The 22,860-nt window shown below is 43.5% G+C and overlaps 1 protein-coding gene across 1 annotated transcript in view; it reads left to right on the top strand.

The window, feature by feature from the left end:
• The first annotated feature begins 15,015 nt into the window (after positions 1-15,015).
• Positions 15,016-22,860, top strand: part of GLB1L3 (galactosidase beta 1 like 3) — an 88,251-nt gene continuing 80,406 nt past the window's right edge. Inside the window, exons 1-5 of the mRNA XM_012556384.2 lie at positions 15,016-15,068; positions 17,452-18,054; positions 18,147-18,236; positions 19,982-20,107; positions 20,337-20,549. Coding sequence (XP_012411838.2) covers positions 15,016-15,068; positions 17,452-18,054; positions 18,147-18,236; positions 19,982-20,107; positions 20,337-20,549 — 1,085 coding nt within the window. The remainder of the gene's footprint in view (positions 15,069-17,451; positions 18,055-18,146; positions 18,237-19,981; positions 20,108-20,336; positions 20,550-22,860) is intronic.

Genomic DNA, 22,860 nt, shown 5'->3' with positions numbered 1-22,860 from the left:
GGGTAGTCTGTGATGTAAATGAGGTACCTTGATCAGACTGAGGTCCAGTTGGATATCCAAATGTATGACAGGTGTTTTTCTAAGACTGCAGTGGTGGTCCTGGCATCCACATGACACACAGGATAGATGTTCCATAGTCAGAGTATGTGTCCACAGCAGTGCAGCACCACTGAAATCTGTGACTAAGAACTAAAGGTTCAATGTGGTCAATATGCCATACACATGTAGGGCTGGTTCTTTGGCTGATATGACGCAGTTCTTCAAGTTGCACAGCTTGGGCTCACTGACAAGAGTCACAAGACTGTATGGCGTCTCTGGCTTCCATGTCCTCTAGAGAAAGTTTTCATGAATTGGCCCATTCTTGCATCTGGGGTGGGCTTCCATGTCCTGTCTGGTGATGGACCCAACAGGCAATTGTGGCAACTTCTTGGGCACAGGCTTGGTCACCACAAGAATTCAATTTGTGCTCCTTTTCAATAGGTTCTCTGCCAGGAGTGTCAACATGAGTGATGAAAATGTCTCCTTCCCAGCTTGCAAGCTGTTGCCACAGTCCTTGTCCTCATGCAAGAGAGCCCTTGATAGTCCAATCATTACTCTGCCAGTCGCTGGACCATATGACCAGACTGTTTGCAATGGCCCATGAGTCTGTAAAGATATAACAGGAAGTTGCATCTGCAGTGGCCTGCACAGCCATCACTGCTATGTGGAATTTGGCCCATTGAGCAGAACATCCTTATCTAGTCTTAGTCGAAAGATAGGCATCTTTAGGACACCTCCATTCACTTTGATTATTTGCAGATCCATCTGTGAATCAAGTCATGCCTTATTGAACCAGGCAGGTGCATCCTCTATGGGTCTTTAAGTTCCCTCTGGTAAGGTTGCTACTTGTTCATGCAGCTGAGTGACTCCTTAGGGTTCTGGCCAGGCTCAGTCCTGAATGTACCACTTCCATTTAATAACGAAATTCTTTTGAGCCTTCCCTATTTTATTAGTGGGATTAGTGAGTACCATGTGAGGATGGGCAGCTCTGGTCATAAAGTTGCATATGGCACGTCAGTAGTCAAATGCTCAGTTTCTATTAAGGTCCTATAGTAAACCAAAAGCTGTCTCTTGAAAGGGGTGTAGCTAGTGACTCCCTCAGGTAGTCTGCATACCCCAAATCCAAGAGACTGGCACACCCTGGAGGCAGTCTCTTGTTGCCATAGACTCCAGTCTGCATGGGCATGAGTCATTGAAACCTGTAGTTCCATCGGGTTGGCAGACTCTGCTTCCCCCAGTGGTAGGGCCTGTGCCACAGCATGTTGCACAGCCTCCAACACCTGCTGTTGTGGAGGGCCCCACTTAAAGATGGCTGCTTTATAAGTGATCTTGACTAAGGGGACCAGAAGAATGCTCAAATGTGGTACATGTCTCCAGTAGCCAAATAGGCTCACCAACTGTTGAGTCTCTTTCTTATTGATGTGGGCTGCCAAAGACAGCAACTTTTGTTTGATCTCACCAGGAGTAGTCCTCTGACCACCAGCTCAGGTGGCTCCCAGGAACTGCATTTGTTGAGTAGGTTCCTGGACATTACCGGGATTGATGGCCTAGCCTGAATTTGTCATGGTGTCTATTACCTCACATAAGGCCTGATTAATTTGTTCCTTAGTCAGGCCTGTAATGAAGATATCATCAATATGGTGGATATAAGTACTTCTGAAGGTATTTGGGCTTGCTGCAAGTCCAGCCCTACCCAACCCATTGCCATTGAGTTGATCCTGGCTCATAGTGACCCTATAGGACAGAGTAGAGCTGCCCCATAGGGTTTTCTAGGCTGTAATTTTTACAGAAGCAGACTGCCACATCTTTCTCCCAGGAGTGGCTAGTGGGTTAAAACCACCGACCTTTTGGTTAGCAGCCAAGCACTTAACCACTGCGTCACCAGGGCTCCTCAGCTCTACCCGCTGGTGACGTATTACGGGAGAATTGACGTATCCCTGTGGAAGCACAGTAAAGGTGTACTGTAGGCCATTCCATGTGAACACAAATTGATCCTTATCATTATCCCACAAAAGGATGGAGGCATTAGCCAAATCAATAACAGCATACCAGTGTGGGCTGCCACTGCCTTGGTGATGACAATAATGTCAGGCACCACAGGGGCAAAGAGTGACACCTTAGCAATCAGCCTGCAGTCATCCACTGTCAGCCTCCAAGTTCCCAAAGCCTTTTTTATGGGCCAGACTGGGCTGTTAAACTGCAACAGGGTGGTACCCAACACCACTGACTGTAGCAAGTCTTGAATCAGTAAAGTAATGCACTTTTATCCACCTGGAATGTGGTACTGCGTTTGCTGACTAACCCAGCAGGGCTTGGGTAATTTGGGTGGTGGGGGACTCTGATTCTTTGCTGTGAGGGGCATATCCCCTTAGGTGGTGGTGATATTCCATTCCACAACCAACCAAAATGTCAATACCTATGATGCACTCAGTGGTGGGAATCATTATCATTGGCACCTGAAAAGTCCCAAAAGGCCCCACCCACAAACACATGCACTCTTCCCTGCCATGAGCCACCACATCTGCCCTTAAACCAACTAAAGCCACCAGCCTCCCCTTGCCTCAATGAGGGCCTGGAATGATAGTTACTTGGGCCTCAGTATCTAGTATTCCCATAAATCTGGAATTCCTCAATTCTCCATCCACTTGGCTCCATCCTAATCATTCTTTATAAAGGGAGTAAGATTGGGATATATGTGCGGAGGCTCATCCTTTCTGTCTGACTCAGTGAGCTCACAATCCAAATTGTCTTCTTCATTGTCCTGGCTGGGGCATAGGGAAGCCTTAGCAACCGGTGGGTCTCCCTTCCCTGGACTGTGTTTAGGGACTCAGAGAGCTGTTATGAGGGATTCTAAATCCTGCTAGTCCTGTGAGCCCTCTTCTTCTTGTTTCTTTATGGCTAGGACCAGTGCCTTCATCCCAACTTAGAGGGAATCCCTCTGCCCAATAGAAATGGTGGAGGTTTTCTGTAGGTATCCATCAGTTTCTGCCTTGTCTATCCCCTGTTTTAGCAACCAAAACCACATTGCTTTGCATGTTGGCTTCATTTTCTCCTTCTTCAGGACCTTTGGGTGAAGAATCCCTTTGTCAGATTTCTGTCCATTTGGATCTCTTTTAGTAGAAATGGCTGACACCACCTCCCCATTTCCACCCCCAAACAAGACGTTGCAGTGGAGTTTCTCTATTGCCTCTCTCACTCACTGCCATACCAGAAGACAATGACAAAGACAGGGGAGCAGGGAGAGGAGGAGGAGAGTTTTCACTGAGGAGGACTCTGGCGCACGAAAGCCTCCAGTGCCATCCCAGACAGAACAGTATTATCAATATCAGATGTGGGGGCAAGGTCATAAAGCCAAGTGTCTACGGCCTTTACTCAATGTTCCGTGATGGCTTCATGAATAGTTTTCCAGGGGGTTTTTCTCTTGTGGAAATTCTCAGCAGTTGGGAATACTGTTCTCATGCTTCCAGCAACCTAAACTCAAAGCAGCATGGGTCTATCTCGGTCTCTATCCTTCTGGTGTTCCAGTTCAATGTGAGCAAAAATGTGTTGCAGAAAAGATCAGTGTTAGGCTTCCCCAGACTGCTTCACTCAGTGTGAAACATCAGAGTCTGCACAGCTCCTTCATCAAATAAATGCACCAGTCAGGCAGCATGAGACTCCCCGTGGCTCTTGCCCCTATCTATCCTTCAGCTTCCTTATCTCACTCTCAGAAAAAGACCTAATTCCAACAGTTTGACTTTCAGCAACTCCCTCATTGGGTCGGGGCTACATGAAACCAGTTCTCATTTGGACCCCAAAAGTAGCCCAGACTGGGAGGGGCTCCCTGTATGAAGATACAGATTTCCCTTGGGTATTGTCTAAGGTACTATGGAAGGAGGTAGAGGTGCAGGAACATGAGAGCAGCCAGGATCCAGGGTATAGTTTCCCTACTCTTCTTAGGATCCGTCTTCTTCCGGCATCTGTGCTTTTACCAACTGCACCAGTTCATCCCTGGTAGCAGGGAGTTTATACAAATATCACTTATCCGTGCAGCCTGAGGGAGGCCAGCACTGGTATCAGTTCATCATCTCCTGGAATGCCTGCACCTCCACCAGGCCATGGCGTACTTTGTTGGCATCCCTACTTACTGTGCCAAACTGTCAAGCCAAGGTTGGAGGTCTTCAAGAAAGACACAACTTACACACAGACAGCGGATGGGACAAAGCTTTACTCAACACAGAAGAGACAGAGCAAGGTCAGCTTTAACAGTGGGCGTTGATCCCTCAGGGCCAGCAGGTCACTCCCTGCTGTTGGTCTGCACACACCTCTCTCGAGTTGCGGTTGAGAGATCCTATTCCCTCCACACTGGGAACAGATATAGTATTGGGGTTGCCCAGGTGCCATATGATGCTGCATGCATAATAAGAGGTTCTCATTAGGCTCCAAACCAGGAAGGAGATTCTCTGACAAGGAAGAAAAAGAAGAAACTGGGGACAGAGGGAGGCTCCATTCCCAGCCTCCATTATCAGGGAATGTTCAGGCCCAAGGCTTCTAATGGTTGGATGGGGGTTGAAGGGGTCACTGCACATCATCCTCCCAACATCTTCTAATATTCTAATAAAGTTTTCCATATTCACTATAATTTATTTCATAGGTCTGCTAATTTAGAAACATTTTATTTTCCCTTTTACTAGATATATAGATGCACTTACATCTTTTCTCCAAACACTTTTCTGGAAGTTATTTCACTGATTTCTTTGCACAGGGCTGGCAGGTGGTAGATCCCTGCTGAACTGGGCCCAGCTGGGCTGAATTGAACTGTAGACCCTGTGCACATGAAACAGTAAAGTTCACTACTAAAGGCCACATGAATCCCAGCTCTGTCACCAACTGGCTGACGACTTTACACAAGCTGCTGAAACCTGTGTCCATTTTCCTCATTTGTTAAATAGGGATAGTGATGGACTTGCTCTGTGGGACTGTGAGGGTTAAGAGACAGTAAGTGTTATACACAGAGCAGTGCCTGGCACATGAATGCTTGGCGAGTGTTAACCATTAATAACAGAAAAACTCAGTGAAAATTAATCACTTTGCGATACAGCTCTTAATATTCTTACAGACAAGTACCATCCAACTATTACCTCAGTGGGTCAGGTTATCTGCAAGGAGAGTAGCCTACTCGGCTAGTGAATATTCGATATGATAGTGTCTTAGTTATCTAGCACTGCTCTAACAGAAATACCACGAGTGAATGGCTTTAACAAACAGAAATTTATTTCTTCACGGTAAAGTAGGCTGGAAGTCCAAATTCAGGGCATCAGCTCCACGGGAAGGCCTTCTCTGTCAGCCTTCTTCTCTTCAGTGTTCCCCCAGACTAGGCGCTTCTCTGCTTGGGGACCCCAGGTCCAAAGGACACACTCTGCTCCTGGCACTGCTTTCTTGGTGGTATGAGGTCCCCAACTCTCTGCTTGCTTCCCTTTCCTTTTATTTCTTGAGAGATAAAAGGTGGTGCAGGCCACGCCCTAGGGAAACTCCCTTTACATTGGATCAGGGATGTGACCTTAGTTAAGGGTGTTATACAATCTTACCCTAATCCTCTTTAACATAAAATTACAATCACAAAATGGAAGACAACCACACAATATTTGGAATCAGGGCCCAGCCAAATTGACACACGTATTTTTTGGGGGACATAATTCAATCCATGACATTTCACCCTTTGGCCCCCCCACCCAAATCACATCCTTGCAACATGCAAAACATGTTTATCCCGTCATATCATAGCAAAGTCTTAACTCCAAGTCCAAAATTCAAAAATTCCTCTTCAACTGTGAAATCTAGAAAACGAATTGTCTGCTTCCAAAGGTACAATGGTAGAACAGGCACAAGCTAGACATTGCGATTACAAATGGGAGAAACTGGGAGGGTAAAAGGGACAATAGGCACCAAGCAAGTCAGCAGAACACATTACATTAACCCTCAAGGCTTTGAAAATAATCTTCTGTTCTCTGAGACAATTTACACAATAGCCCTGCCCTCCAGACTCTAGATATTGGCCAAAGTCTCTGTATTCTGAGTGGAGGCCCCTCAGCCCTGGGCTTCATCTCTGCCTTCCAGGCCCACTGGGAGGGCAACTCTGATCCCTCGGCTTTAGGCGCACCATTGTCCTAGTCCATCTGAGTGGCAGCTCCACCCTTAGAAACACCAGAGGCCATGGCTCCACCCTTAGAAACCCCTGAGGTCGTGGCCATACCTTTTGAGACTGAGGCAGCTCAGCTTCTTGTGTCCCTTGTCTCTTCAGCTTGTTTCCTGGTTTCTTAGCCTCTCGGCTCCTCGAGTCTCACGCCCGCATCTGCCCTGCTGGGGCTAGTGTTCCAAAGCTCTGTAGCTCCACCGATGAAGTGCCTGGAGGCACCCCACTCTGCCAGGAAGCCTCCTGTGCACAGGCACTCAGCTCCCTTGTTCCATGGGTCGGCTCCAGCGCTGTCTGGCACTGCTCTCCTGGTTCTGCTGCTGCCGGTTCTCTGCTGTTGCCACGTCTCTACCAATGCAGGTTCTCTGCCACTGCTGCTCCTCTATCCATTCACAGTTTCAAAGCCGCTTCCACATTTTAGGTATCTGTTAGAGCAGCACCCCACTCTCTCAATACCAAATTCTGTCTTAGTTATCTAGTGCTGCTCTAACAGAAATACCACGAGTGGATGGCTTTACCAAAGAGAAATTATGTCTTCACAGTAAAGTAGGCTGGAAGTCCAAATTCAGGGCTCAGCTCCACGGGAAGGCTCTCTCTCTGTCAGCCTTCTTCAGTATTCCCCCAGACTAGGAGCTTCTCTGCACAGGGACCCCAGGTCCAAAGAACACACTCTGCTCCTGGTATTGCTTTCTTTGTGGTATGAGGTCCCCAACTCTCTGCTTGCTTCCCTTTCCTTTTATTTCTTGAGAGATAAAAGGCGGTGCAGGCCACACCCTAGGGAAACTCCCTTTGCTTTGGATCAGGGATGTGACCTTAGTTAAGGGTGTTATACAATCTCACCCAATCCTCTTTAACATAAAATTACAATCACAAAATGGAGGACAACCACACACTACTTGGAATCAGGGCCCAGACAAATTGATACACACATTTTTGGGGGGACATAATTCAATCCCCAACAGATAGGGAGATAGTAATTCTCCTTTCTCTTTTTGTACCATTTAGAGACTAGAGACTTGGCACTTTTCCATCATGAGAACCTGTACTCGGGCAGAGAGCAATCTTTTCACCTCAACCTCATCAGAATGATGAACTTTAGTTCATGGGGGAAAACACTCTTGACACCACATTTTAACCTTGAATTCTTACCTACAGCTTTGTATAATTTTCCATTTCCTTAACTAATGAAGGCTTTCAGCAGATTCATTGGCAACAAAAGACATATTTGAATGATATCAAACTCAAGACAGGCAGCCTGCCCCTGAAAGCTTCATTGAGAGATTCCTGTGTTTCAAGAGTTATCACACTGAGGCCCAGGGCTGAAGCAGTCTGCTCCATTGCCCTTGGCAAGAAGCTGCCACTGTGTGATAGCCAGCATATCCCATTTGTTTGTGTTCAAATCTGTTGATGGCAATTATTAATTTACTTTCAGTTTGCAAGTCTATTAGAAGGAAACTAGGGACCTGAAGATTTCTGACTAGCAAGTATATATGTCTATCATCCTACCTAGGTCTCTCTCTCAGCTATGTATCATCATGGGCCAAATTAATCATTGAGAGACTACTGAGTCTATTTTATAGCTCAAATGAGTATTTTTCTATTTCCTATAATAAACAGTTTATAACAGAAGTAAACAAACAACTTTAACAGTTATGGTTTATAAGTAAAAGTTGTTAAATTTTCACTTCTACAAATTTTGCTACTTTTCATTAACTGCCAGTAGACCTAGGAAGATAATTCTTATAATTAGACAACAGATTTTGCATAATTTAATCTTAAAAATACCTTTGACTCAATTGGCTATTTGTTGACAGTTATTCTCTGATCTCTAGAATATTATTAGTTAATGATTTTTCCTTTTCATTTTTCACTAAGAATATAAATTTCTAGCCCAGACTTTTGGATTTTGCAAAATTTGTTATTAAATACAATTGTCATGTATATTTCTTTAATAAAGTCAGGCTAAGAAGGAATCAAAGCTCGTCGTTTCTGATTCATACACACATCCCCACAGGGCTTTTGCTGCAGCAATGAAACGTGTGCCCCCTTTATTTCTAGAAGTTCCTGTTGTTATAATAATTTAGCATAGTGTTTTAGTCTCCTGGAGCTGACATAACAAATTATTACAAAGCGGGTAGCTTTAAAGAACAGAAATTTATTCTCTCACAATTCTGAAGACCAGAAGTCCAATTCAGGGCAGTGGCCATGTTGATTCCTTCTGAGGACTCTAAGAGAGAAACTGCCAGTCTCCTAACTTCTGGTGGCTCCTGGCAATCCTTGGCTTTCCTTGGCTTCCATATACTCTGTAGTCACATGGCCATCCTTCTTCTAACTCTCCATGCCTCTTCTCCAGCTCTTATAAGACACCACTAGGATGGTATTAAGACATACCCGACTCTCGTATGACCTCATGTTAAACTATCTAATAACATCTTCAAAGACCTTGTTCCCAAACAAGGTCATGTTCATGAGCACTAGTGATTAAGACTTCAACATATCTTTTTTTGGGGGGACACAATTCAATTCATAACAAGTAGGAATTGTTCCTGGTATTTCAGAGTACTAGCAAGGGAAGGATGTGCCAGGAAGTCCAGAAACCTTCTGACATTCTCCTCCTGCTTTTGGAGGTTAACTCTTTGCTGCATCACCAGTTAGCTGGGTGTATCACTAATTAGGGACGAAAGTGGAAAAAATTATTATTATTACTATTTTCCAAACTGTGTAAGGAAGCTGGGTCTTCTTCTCTAGTGGCTGTTTTTCCTATATTTGGGATGTTTATGTGTTAGATGTTTACCTTGGAGACTTACTCCCTTAATGTCAAATCATAAACTTATGTTGCTTTATATGATCAATATTTTTCTTAGAACTCTACTTAATTCTTCATGCATTAGGAGGTCTTTTCACTCTGGTTGGTAGGAATGAAATATTCCTAGCTCTGTGCAAGCTCCAAGGATTGTTTTGCCTACTTCTTTTTAGTGGTTCTTTCCCTGGTCTAAGTAGCTTCTTCACATGCATGCACATATCAGTACTCAGCCAAAGACCTACAGGGACCTCTCTGCAGATCTCAGAAACTCTCTGTGTAGATTTCTTTCTCTATTGCTTTGCTTCATGGAATTTTTCTGCCTTAGCCTCCATGAACTCTCATATCTGTGTCCTTAATTTAGCAAGAATGCTGGGCTCTACCTTATTTTTATGCAAATAATGCACACCTTCTATGTTTGTTTACCAACCACACCCTTTCCCCACGAAGTATTTTCATAAGTGCCACTTATGCCAAGTTTTTTTACATGTTGCTGTAAAAAAATTAGCATAGCATGCTTATGAAAGTGCTTTGAGGAGGGAGGGCTTGGTTGGCAAACAAACAAAGTGAGCATTATTTGCGTGAAAATATGGTACTTGGGTCCTCCTCCTCATGTTGCACTCTGGAAACTGCTTTCAGGCAGTAAGTTCATGCAGTCTGCACTAAATAAGGGGCACAGTGGGCAAATCCCACCTTCAGTGCTAACTGCATGGTAAGGATCAGCATGAATCCAAATCCCAAAATGTGGGAATGGAGTCACTGCTCACCCTCCCACTTCTTCATTCTCATGGCCAGCTGCTCATGGGGCACACTCTCTCTCTAACCCTAGCCACGCAGTGCTTACTAATTAGATGGACACTCAGACCAGTTGCCCATGCAACATTTCTAGGATGCTAGCCACCCAGAGCTAGGTCAGGGCTTACATATTAGAAGGACACCTTTTTCGACTGCCAAATAGGTAGAGGCCAGCCCCTGCTGGCTCTCACTGTCTCTGTCGGTTTGCTAATTTGCTGGAATCTCATGGAGAGTACACCATATTTACAGCTACAACATTATTACAACCAAGCAAGATACAAATGAAGAGACATACAGGGTGAAGTCTGGGAGGGGTCACAGTGCAGATTGTTCATGTCCAAAAGAGGGATGTGCTACCCTCTCCCGTGCATGTTCACTAATAAGGAAGCCCTCTGAGCCTCAGGGTTCATGGTTCCAATCAGCCTCACCATGTAGATTACATCATGCCTCATAAGGCTTAGTTAGCTCTGGGCCCCCAGGTGGTACCTCTTAGTCTGGTCAGCCCCTATTCATCAGCCTCTCATGTTGGTATGGCTTGAAAGAACTGAGAACAAGGGCTGGATTGCTTTTTGAAAAGTGATTCTACACCTTGCACAATCATAGGGTTCATTGTTTATTTCCCTAGTCTCAGGGATAACTGTCCTGTACTGCCTGTTGTCTAATGTCTGAAAACCTTGTTTTAAATATTTTGTCTGGTCTGGTTTTCTAGTGGCATAAGGTGAAAGAATAAATCTGCTCCATGTTACTCCACCTAGGTTTTAATATTATGAAAACTTCTCTAAATATTTGTTTGTTCGTTTGTTTTCCAGTTGGGGGTTATTATGAAGAGTTCAACTACAAACATTCTTGAATAAAGTGAGAGGAATTAATTTACCCACTATTAGGGCTTACTATATAGCTATAGTGGTTAAGTGATTAAGCTCAGCTGCTAACCAAAAAGTTGGCAGTTAGAATCCACCAGCCACTCCCTGGAAGCCCTATGGGGCAGTTTTACCCTATCCTACAGGGTCTCTATGAGTTGGAATCCACTCAACAGCAATGGGTTTAACAGGTTTTATATAGCTACAGTAATTAAGAGAGTGTGATATTGGTGGAGAGATAGACACATAAATCAATAGAACAGAATAAAGAATCTAGAAATGTTGTTCTTAGGTGCTGTCGAGTCGGTTCTGACTCATAGCGACCCCATGCACAACAGAATGAAACCCTGCCCGGTCCTGCGCCATCCCCACAATTGTTGCTATGCTTGAGCCCATTGTTGCAGCCATTGTGTCACTCCATTTCATTGAGGGTCTTCCTCTTTTTCACTGACCCTCTACTTTGCCAAGCATGATGTCCTTCTCCAGGGACTGATTCCTTCTGATAAGTATGGTTCTGATAAAATATGTGAGACATAGTCTCACCATCCTTGCTTTTAAGGAGCTTTCTGGCTGTACTTCTTTCAAGAAAGATTTGTTCGTTCTTTTGGCAGTCCATGGTATATTCAATATTCTTTGCCAACACCACAATTCAAAGGCGTCAATTCTTCTTCAGTCTTCCTTATTAATTGTCCAGCTTTCACGTGCATGTGACACAACTGAAAACACCATGGCTTGGGTCAAGCGCACCTTAGTCCTCAAGGTGACATCTTTGCTTTTCAAAACCTTAAAGAGGTCTTTTGCAGCAGATTTGCCCAATGCAATGAATCTTTTGATTTCTTGATTGCTACTTCCATGGTCGTTGATCGTGGATTCAAGTAAAATGAAATCCTTGATAACCTTAATCTTTTCTCCATTTATCATGACGTTGCTTATTGGTCCCATTGTGAGGATTTTTGTTTTCTTTATGTTGACGTGTAATTCATACTGAAGGCTGTGGTCTTTGACCTTCATCAGTAAGTGCTTCAAGTCCTCTTCACTTTCAGCAAGCCAGGTTGTGTCATCTGCATGTATCAGGTTGTTAATGAGTATTCCTCCAATCGTGACATCCCGTTCTTCTTCATACAGTCCAGCTTCTTGGATTATTTGTTCAGCATACAGATTGAATAGGTATGGTGAAAGGATACAACCCTGACGCACACCTTTCCTGACTTTAAACCATGCAGTATCCCCTTCTGTTTGAACAACTGCCTCTTGATCCATGTACAGATTCCTCATGAGCACAATTAAGTGTTCCGGAATTCCTATTCTCCACAATGTTATCCATAATTTGTTATGATCCACACAGTCGAATGCCTTTGCATTGTCAATAAAACACAGGTAAACATCTTTTTGGTATTCTCTGCTTTCATCCAGGATCCATCTGACATCAGCGATTATATCCCTGGTTCCACGTCCTCTTCTAAATCCAGCTTGAATTTCTGGCGGTTCCCTGGTTCCACGTCCTCTTCTAAATCCAGCTTGAATTTCTGGTGGTTCCCTGCTGCAGCCGCTTTTGAAAATTATCTTCAGCAAAATTTTGCTTGCATGTGATATTAATGATATTGTTCGATAATTTCTGCATTTGATTGGATCACCTTTCTTGGGAATAGGCATAAATATAGATCTCTTCCAGTCGGTTGGCCAGGTAGCTGTCTTCCAAACTTCTTGGCATAGATGAGTGAGCACTTTCCAGTGCTGCACCTGTTTGTTGAAACATCTCAGTTGGTATTCGGTCAATTCCCGGAGTCTTGTTTTTCGCCAATGCCTTCAGTGCAGCTTGGACTTCTTCCTTCAGTACCATCGATTCATGATCATATGTTACCTCCTGAAATGGTTGAACATCGACCTGTTCTTTTTGGTATAGTGACTTTGTGTATTCCTTCCATGTTCTTTTGATGGTTTCTGTCTCGTTTTAATATTTTCCCCATAGAATCCTTCAGTATTGCAACTTGAGGCTTGAATTTTCTTCAGTTCTTTCAGCTTGAGAAATACTGAGCGTGTTCTTCCCTTTTGGTTTTCTATCTCCAGGTCTTTGCACATGTCATCAAAATACTTTGTCTTCTTGAGCCACCCTTTGAAATCTTCTGTTCAGCTCTTATACTTCATCATTTTTTCCTTTTGCTTTAGCTACTCGACATTCAAGTTCAAGTTTCAGAGTCTCTTCGGACATCCATTTTGGTCTTTTCTTTCTTTCCTGTCTTTTTAATGACCTCTTGCTTTCTTCTTGTATGACGTCCTTGATGTCATTCCACAACTCGTCTGCTCTTTGATCATTAGTGTTCAACACGTAAAATCTATTCTTGAGATGGTCTCTAAAATTCAGGTGGGATATACTTAAGGTTGTACTTTGGTTCTCACGGACTTGTTTTAATTTTCTTCAGTTTCCACTTGAACTTGAAGATCAGTAATTGATGATCTGATCCGCAGTCAGCACCTAGACTTGTTCTTATTGATGATATTGAGATTTTCTATTGTCTCTTTTCACAAGATGTAGTCGATTTGATTCCTGTGTATTCCATCTGGTGAGGTCCATGGGTATAGTCACTGTTTATGTCGATGAAAAAAGGTATTTGCAATGAAGAAGTTGCTGGTCTTGCAAATTTCTATCATGCAGTCTCTGGCATCGTTTCTATCACCAAGGACATATTTTCCAACCACCGATCCTTCTTCTTTGTTTCCAACACATTCCAATCACCAGTAATTATCAGTGCATCTTGGTTGCGTGTTCGATCAATTTCAGACTGCAGAAGTTGGTAAAAATCTTCAATTTCTTCATCTTTGGCCTTAGTGATTGATGTGTAAATTTGAATAATAGTTGTATTAACTGGTCTTCCTTGTAGGTGTGTGGATATTATCCTATCACTGACAGCACTGTACTTCAGGATAGATCTTGAAATGTTCTTTTTGACTAGGGATGCAACGCCATTCCTCTTCAAGTTATCGTTCCCAGCATAGTAGACCATGTGATTGTTTGATTCAGAATGACCAAAACCAGTCCATTTCAGCTCACTAATGCCTAGGATATCGATGTTTATGTGTTCCATTTCATTTTTGATGGTTTCCAATTTTCCTAGAACATTCCAAGTTCTAATTATTAATGGATGTTTGCAGCTGTTTCTTCTCATTTTGAGTCATGCCACATCAGCAAATGAAGGTCCCGAAAGTTTGATTCCATCCACGTCATTAAGGTCGACTCTACTCTGAGGAGGCGGCTCTTCCCCAGTCGTATTTTTAGTGCCTTCTAACCTGAGGGGCTCATCTTCTGGCAGTATATCAGACAATGTTCTTCTGCTATTCATAAGGTTTTCACTGGTTAATTCTTTTCAGAAGTAGACTGCTGGGTCCTTCTTCCTAGTCTGTCTTAGTGTGGAAGCTCAGCTGAAACTTGTTGGCCATGGGAGACCCTGCTGGTATTTGAATACTGGTGTCATAGCTTCCAGTATCACAGCAACACACAAGCCCCCACAGTATGACAAACTGACAGACGTGTGGGGGAATCTAGAAAGAGACCCATACTAATACGCTCAACTGATTTTTACATTTATAAAAGTTTCCCTAGGGTAAATAGAATGAAGAGTAGAATTATTAGCTTGTATTCATGTGCATACTTAATTTTATTGGATAATGCCAAAATATTTCCCGAAGTGATTATATGGTTTTAAATTAAGACCAGCAGTGTATTTTACATTAACACTACCATGCTTTTCAAAAATTGGATTATCAAACTTGTAGTTGCACCAGTCTGATGGGTATGAAATGGCATCTCATTGTGGTTTTAATTTGCATTTCCCTAATTATTAATGAGATTGAGCATCCTTTTAAAGGACTTCATGTATTTATTGACCATTTAAACTTCCTTTTTAATGAAATATCTGCTCAAGTCTTTTGTCCTGTTTTTTTTTGAATGGGTTGTTTGTCTTTTTCTTTGGAGGAGTTTTTTTATTCTGGGTACTGTCCCTTTTTTAATTATATCAATATATTCTGTTGGTTCATTTATGACTTTTATTGTAGTGTGTTTTGAAGATTATTAATTTTAATATTAATATGATAAAATTTATCAGTTTTTTACCTTGTGGTTTGCACTCTTCATACCTTGTTTAAGAATCCTTCCCTGCATTCAGTTATCAAGATATTGTTCCAAATTATTTTCTAAAAGTTTTTCACATCTGTATTTCACATTTAGTTCTTCAATCTGTCTAGAATATATTTTCATGTACAGTGTGAAATATGTGTCCAATGTCATTTTTTCTCCATATGAAGACTCACTTTTTGGTGGTAGTGTTGGTCTTATTATTCTGATATTGTCGTACATGAAAGCTCTCATTGCTACTGGATTGGTGTTTGTTTCTAGGCCTTTTCAGTGGTAAGAACTGAGTATTTTTAAAGCCTGAAATATATTTCATAAACTTATTTATGAACATCATAAATTCATAATCATTTATCCAATTTAAACTCTGGACTACAGAGTTTTTATTTAACCTTGTCAGTTTACATCTTTGGATTTATCCCACAATACACATACAATAATATCAGCATAACAAGAGCAACACTAGCACCAAAAACATGACTACTGAAAACAGTTTGAATTTATTTTGCAGTTCCTTATGCTATATCCCAATAGGTGTGTAGTCAAATTAACCCGTTACTGTCAAGCGGATTCTGACTGCTAGCCACCCTATAGGGCAGAGTAGAACTGCCCCCTACTGTTTCCAAGGCTGTACTCTCTGTTCTGAGAGAATAATTTGGGTTTTTTTAAATCTCTCTTTTCACTCATTACAGATACACTTTCCTCCTTGCAACCTCAGCTCTTTAATGAATTCAGAAATTTTGTAGATTATCCATCTTTTTCTCATTCTTAGGGTGGAGCACTGCACTCTTGTGACTTTCTAGATCTTAAGCAGAAGCATAATGTCTAGACCTCTTTGAATATACCTTGTATTATAAGTTCGACTTTTGCAGCCACAAGAATATTTTCCATAATTACAACAAAAATTAATTTTTTAAATTTCTAAAACTCAAAATTAAACTAAAATAGCCTAATTGTGTATGAAGTTAGAAGAGGAGCTATTCTGAATTAATTTTTATACTGTAATTTGACTGTGAAGGAGTGCTGGTGGTATAGTGGTTATGCACTTGGCTACTAGTGGAGCAATGGGCTTTGGGTTTTTGTTCTTAACAGTGGGAGGAGAGGCAAAGGCTTTGGAGAGAGATCAGAGGGTTTATCTCCTCACAGGGACTTCAGCTTCAGTATGTCCAAAACAGGTTTCATCATGCTTACCCCTTTATCCAAGCCTCTATTACTTCCTGTGTCTTTGATCTCAATAAATGTCACCACCATGTACCCAAGCCACTTATGCCTGAAACATGGCGATCATATCAGACTCCTCTCTGTACTGCTTTTTTCATCCAATCAATTATCGAGAGCTCTCAATCTGACCTCACACATTTTTCTTGAATCCACATCCTCCTCTTCATGTTTAAACTTTGAGAGCAATTCAAATCCTTATTCTCCCCGTCACCAGGACCACTGGGATGACTTGTCTGTTTTCCATCTAGCCTCCACTCTGCAACCAAGTGATAGCCCTAAAACAAAAATGTGACTTAGTTTCTGCCTGGTATCTGCCTCAGGAAAAGCTTTCAGTGCAGTCACTGAGACAGAGGCATACTATGCTGACCATGGTCTCTAATTTTAATCTGGATTCTAGACTAATAGCTATGTTTTTTTGAGAAAAACACGTTTTTTCTTGGTGGTCAAAACCAGCATATAAAATCATATACCTTGAGGGGTCTTAACCAAATGACCATCTGCACCCCTTAAAACACACGTACTCAGGAAGAGTGCTATCTGAGTGCTGTTGCCAACAAGATATTTTTTCAAGATAGACAAAGAAAATACCTGTAAGCATCTTGGGACCGTGATGTAAGTAAGCATCCTGTGAAACTATCTGTAATCACTAATTATACTATTAATAATTGGTAACCAATCAGAGTGTGATTGTTACAACATTCATTGATTTTCCTGTAATTGCCCTTCCTATGGTTTGGTTCCTCTATTTACCCCATAAGAATACCTGTATAACGAAATTGCCCTGGGACTACCTGGTTCCATTTTCAACCGGTTATGTAGTTTCCCAGTTGCAATTGTTTTAAACCCTTAATAAATCTCTCTGTTTTAACTTGAAACAGCCTTCAAGTTTTTCTCTACAACAAATCGATTAATGATTTTCTGTTGCTGGTGCAAACTGTTAACGTGCTTGGCTGGTAACCAAGAGGTTAGAGATTTGAGTCTACCCAGAGGCCTACTGAAAACCCTATGGAGCACGGTTCTGCTCTGACACACATGAAGTCGCCATGAGTCAGACTCAGCTGGATGGTTAATGGTTTTGGTTCTATTGTCCTCTAGAAAGAAACTAAACTGCCCAGCATGCATTCCAAGATTTCCATGACCTGCCTTCTACCTCTCTCTCCAGACCTATCCCGGGTACTTTATACCTAAAGCATTCCAAACTGAAATTCTTGCATATACTATGTAGACACTTTCAAGCTATTCTTACTGATGGAAACCGCATTCCCACTTTTCTCCCGTTAGACAGTTCTCACTTATGGATCACGGCTCTGGAAACTATAACCCTCCAGGGTGATCTGTGTACCTCTTCTGTTCTTCCATTGCTTCTTGTGGAATCTATTCAAGAACTTGGCTCAAGATAATTGAAACTATTTAAGTATGAGCATGTCTCCTCTATCAGTTTGAAAGTCTTTGAAGGCAGAAAACGTGCTGTTCATGACCGCCCCTTCCCAGCACAGACTCGGTTATCTGAAACGGGAAGGGCGCTCCAGCAAGTTATTGAACCAGCGGAACAGCCCACTCCCGCGATATCTGGCTTGTGCTCAATGCTCCTCCACGCGTCCTCCCCTTATCTCGGCCTTTCTCAGGCATTGACGCACAGTCCAAGGTCTAATTACTCGAGGATCCTCCCATTTTCCTTCCACCAGCTAAATGGAGTCTGCGCCAAGAGAGGGAGTTTTGACACTTGGTCGGATGCGGGGCTGCGCTTTGCTCCAAGGCTGGGTCCTTGCTTGCGTACTGCCGCGCGCGCTCAGAGGCCCCGGCGCCCTCTTCGAGCCATCGCTGCCGCTGGCACCTCTTACAGCGCCGGCGTTCGGCCCCCACCCCGGCACACCGCGATCCTTACGCGCGGAGCGGACCCAGGCCCACTGGAACTCCCCCGGCGCCCAAGCGTGGTGCCGCCAAGCCAGCTGGAATCGGCTCCCAGCGCAGCGCGGGCCCGAGGCGGCGGCGAGGGGCGGCAGCGGCGGCGCCTGAGACCCGCGCTCTACGTCCTCCGGTGGTGAGTTCCCTGCCCTTCCTCAGGTGACAAATATGCTAAATATGCTGCCTTTCACTCGGGCTTGCGGGTCCTTGCCCATCTCTCCCTTCCAGCGGTGAGGTGGTTCCGGATCTGTCCCGGTGCATTTGCCTGCGAACCACGCAACCGCCCCCATGCTCCGCCAGCGAGCCTGTCGGCCACAGGTATTACTTGCGCTAGGCACCATGCCAGGCCCGGAGGATATTACAGTGAACTGAGAGGCGAGGGCTTCTTAGGACTGCGATGCGCTCCTGGGCCCTCAAATCTGCCAGTCTCCTCATCGAGGCACCTTTCGAGTTTTCTCTCCCCTAACTCTATCTTCTGCGGAAACCGTAATTACCCCACCCCGCCTGAGGCTCAGCGCATTGAGCCAGAAGGAAGATCGGGATTGTGGTCTCAGATAAGGTGCTCTCGATGCTGCTGCTGCTCCCTGGACCTTTCTGAACCTCGGTGGAGTAAGCGCTTCCACCGTTTTCGCAGAATCCCCTTCCACCGCCTCAACCCTTTTCTCAGTGCCTCTTCTCCGGTGTCTCAGCCATGCCTGTTCCTGTCCGTGGGCTCCGGATTAGAGTCCTCAGCGCTCCCCTGCCGTGGGCGCCCTCTGCCCTGTCAGCTGTTTCTGGCCTGTGGACTACTGCACAGGAGCCCTGGTGGCGCAGTGGTTAAATGCTCAGCTGCTAACGGAAAGAAAGGTCGGCTGATGGAACCTACCAGCCACTCAAAGGAAGAAAACTGTGGCAGCCTGCCTCAGTAAAGATTAGAGCCTTGAAACCCTATGGGGCAGCTCTATCTGTTATTTAGGGCCCTGTGTCTTTGATCTCAATAAATGTCACCACCATCTACCCAAGCCACTTAAACCTTGAGAGCAATTCAAACCCTTATTCTCCCCATCACCAGGACCACTGGGATGACTTGTCTGTTTTCCATCTAGCCTCCACTCTGCAACCAAGTAATCGCCCTAAAACAAAAATGTGACTTAGTTTTTTCCTGGTATCTGCCTCAGGAAAAGCTTTCAGTGCAGTCACTGAGACAGAGGCATACTATGCTGGCCATGCTCTCTAATTTTAATCTGGATTCCAGTCTAATGGCTATGTTTTTTGAGAAAAACATGTTTTTCCTTGGTGGTCAAAACCAGCATATAAAATCATATACCTTGAGGGGTCTTAACCAAATGACCATCTGCACCCCTTAAAACACACGTACTCAGGAAGAGTGCTGTCTGAATGCTGTTGCCAACAAGATATTTTTTCAAGATAGACAAAGAAAATACCTGTAAGCATCCTGGGACCGTGATGTAAGTAAGCATCCTGTGAAACTATCTGTAATCACTAATTATACTATTAATAATCGGTAACCAATCAGAGTGTGATTATTACAACATTCATTGATTTTCCTGTAATTGCCCTTCCTATGGTTTGGTTCCTCTATTTACCCCATAAGAATACCTGTATAACGAAACTGCCCTGGGACTACCTGGTTCCATTTTCAATGGGCTGTGTAGTTCCCCAATTGCAATTGTTTTAAATCCTTAATAAACCTCTGCCCTGGACGTCCTCTGCCCCGTCAGCTGTATTTTCTTTGTCTGTCTTGAAAAAATATCTTGTTGGCAACAGCACTCTTCGTGTTTTGGGGGTGCAGATGGTCATTTGGTTAAGACCCCTCAAGGCATATGATTTTATATCCTGGTTTTGACCACCAAGGAAAACTGCCAGTACGGAATTGACTCAATGGCAAGGGGTTTGGTGTTTGGTTTAGCCAGTGCTAGGAGGAGCTGCCTTGTAAATTAGGCCAGCCCAGGGAAATCCACCTGTAATGTTCCTCCTCCCCATCTCCCTTCATCTCTTTTCTCTAAACAGCCGCCTGGAACAGCTTCCTGGTCTTCCCATCTGTTATCCCTTTCTCCTGTCAGCTTGAGTCTCTCCATGAAGAGAATCGCAGGCATCTTTTTCCTGCCATTTATCATGTCAGGCTTTGCTCCTCGGGCCAAACATGGTGTGAACCGCGTGGCTGGAAAGGTGCTACAGTCCCAGTCCAGGTGTGCCTAAGTGGGAAGGGATGGGAGCTCTGTCTTCTTTCATGGAAAAAATACCAGAAATGTTAGCATGTCCTGCCAACAAGAACTTATTATTTGTCTTAAGATTTCAGATCCCAGCCTTCTCGTTAGCAGCCCAGGGCCACCACGGCTCCTTCACATCTCAGCAGTATCTCTCCTCTCCTCCCCTCCCCTCCTCTCTCCCTTCCACTTCCACTCCCTGTTGTGCCAGGTTTAATTGGTCTCATCTGGTCCCTGCTGAGCTGAAGGACCGGTATTTGGGACTTCAGACCAAAAGCAAGGGCAGGGACAATCCACACTTCACGCTGGAGGGTCACAAGTTCCTGATCTTCGGGGGCTCCATACACTACTTCCGAGTGCCCAGGGCGTACTGGAGAGACCGATTGCTAAAGCTGAAGGCGTGCGGCTTCAACACCCTCACCACGTGAGTGCTGGGTCAGCACCCCTGACCTCGTTCTCCTACAAGGGGTCCTACCTTCTGCATCTCGGTCAGAGCCTGAGTCTCTGGTTGGGAACCGAGCCTGAGGGTTCTCTCTGAATAGACATTCCAGCATGATTCCATTCATGATGAGTGTACAGCAGTAGCATCACTTCTCATACTTAATTTGCTCTGTGATCAAATTCTTAGGTAGGGTATTAATGGGAGAAGTCTAAAGGGAGTGAGTGATTTCGTTAGGAATCTGTCTACAGGGGAGTCATTGGATCCTTTATGAGCACTCAGTTTAATGACATATTTCAAGGTGTGCTTATAGATAATTACATGGTGTTTTGTTTGTCTTTAAGAATAAAAGGCTGTTTGTTAGTTAAAAATACCAAGATGCATATGGCTGGAAAACTTTGAAATAGCTCTTAACATTTAGAGAAAAAGAAAATGAGGTTAATAAATTGAGTTTTGGTAATATGAATATTGGCAAATAACCTGTTTCACTTCAAAGTTACAGAGATTAAAAACAACTTTGTAATTTTGTGCCAGAACCTAACTCAAGAGGTATCACAATTTTATATTCTGATTTCACCACAATCATATGATTACAACAGTTTTGTCTTCAAATAATTTTATAAAGATCAATTCCAAAAAACCCTAAGGGAGGTGTCTGGAAATGGAAATATCTAATTCTTTTCAAAACTGGAAGTAGACAGAGAATTTACATATTTTTATTGCTGGCTCAATATTTTTTAGTTGTACAATTTAGTGAAAGGAGCCCTGGTGATGCTGTGGTTAAGCACTCAGCTGCTAACCAAAAGGTCAGTGGTTGCCCTGCGGGAGAAAGATGTGGCAGTCTGCTTCCGTAAACATTTACAGCCTTGAAAATCTTTGGATTTCCAACTTCTACTCTGTCCTGTAGGGTTGCTGTGAGTTGGAATCAACTTGATGGCAACAGGTCTGTTTTTTTTTTTTTTAATTTAGTGTTATCAATTATATTAATCATATGCAGCCATCATATTGCCATTTTTTCCCATCACCATAAACAGACACTCACTGCTTCCCAAACCATGACTTTTCCTTCCCTCTCCCTCGCTCCCCTAGTAACCACTGATAAACTTTGGTCTGTATACATTTACCTATTCTTGTTATCTCATAAATGATATCATACAATATTTGTCCTTTTGTGATTAACTTATTTCACTCAGCATAAAGTTTGCAAGGTTTGTCCATGTTGTAGCATGTATCAGAACTTCATTTCTCTTTATGGCTGAGTAGTATTTCATTGTATCTGTGTACCACATTTTGTTTATCTGTTCATCCCTTGTTGGACATTTAGGTTGTTTCCACTTTTGGCTATTGTGACTAGTGCTGCAATGAACATTGGTGTACACGTATCTCTTTGTGTCACTGATTTCAAGTCTTTTGGGTAAATACCTAGGAGTGGAATTGCTGGATCATATGGTAGTTCTATGTTTAGCTTTTTAAAGAACTGCCAAACTGTTTTCTACATTCCCACCAGCAATGGATAGGTATTCCAGTTTCTCCACATCCCTGCCAACATTTGGTATTTTCTTTCTCTCTCTCTCCTTTTAATCTTAGTCATCAGTCTTAGGCTAGGTTTCTAGACAAGCAAAACCAGTACAGTGTATAAATATATAGAGAGATTTATATCAAGCAAGTGACTCACGTGGTTGTAGAGGCTGGAAAGTACCAAGTCTGTGGGTCAGGCTGGAGGCTTCTTCTGACTCACATAGCTACAGGGGCTGGCAAACCCAAGATTGGCAGGTCAGGCAGCAGGCCTCTGGCTCACAGGCTGTGGAGAACAACGAATCCCAAGATTGGCAGGCAAGATGGCAGATAAGCTGCCAGCTCAAGTCCCAAGAACTGGAGATCCGACGATGAGTCAGCTGCAGGATCCAGAGTGAGCAAAAGCCCACAAGCCCTGCCAGAAAGTCCACCTATATTGGATGCAGGCCACACCCTCAAGGAAACTCTCTTTAAGCTGATTGGCTACTCACAGCAGATGCCAGCATGAAGGTGATCACATTATATCAGATCATCATGGAGATGATTACATCATTATACGACTGCCAAACTACATCATAAATGCCAAACCACTGAGAATCATGGCCCAGCCAAGTTGACACACAACCTTAGTGATCACCATTCTAGTGAGAGTGAAATGGTATCTCATTGTGGTTTTGATCCACATCTTATGAGCTGGAATTGACTTGACGGCACACAATAACAGCAACAATGGCTAATGATGTCGAGAGCATCTTTTCATGTGCTTGTTGGCCATTTAAAT

The sequence above is a fragment of the Trichechus manatus genome, unplaced genomic scaffold, assembly GCF_000243295.1.
Source record: "Trichechus manatus latirostris isolate Lorelei unplaced genomic scaffold, TriManLat1.0 scaffold00064, whole genome shotgun sequence".
In the NCBI taxonomy this organism is placed as follows: domain Eukaryota; kingdom Metazoa; phylum Chordata; class Mammalia; order Sirenia; family Trichechidae; genus Trichechus; species Trichechus manatus.
Note: the sequence above shows the minus strand (reverse complement) of the source record. Positions and strands in the feature narration are given on the sequence as shown.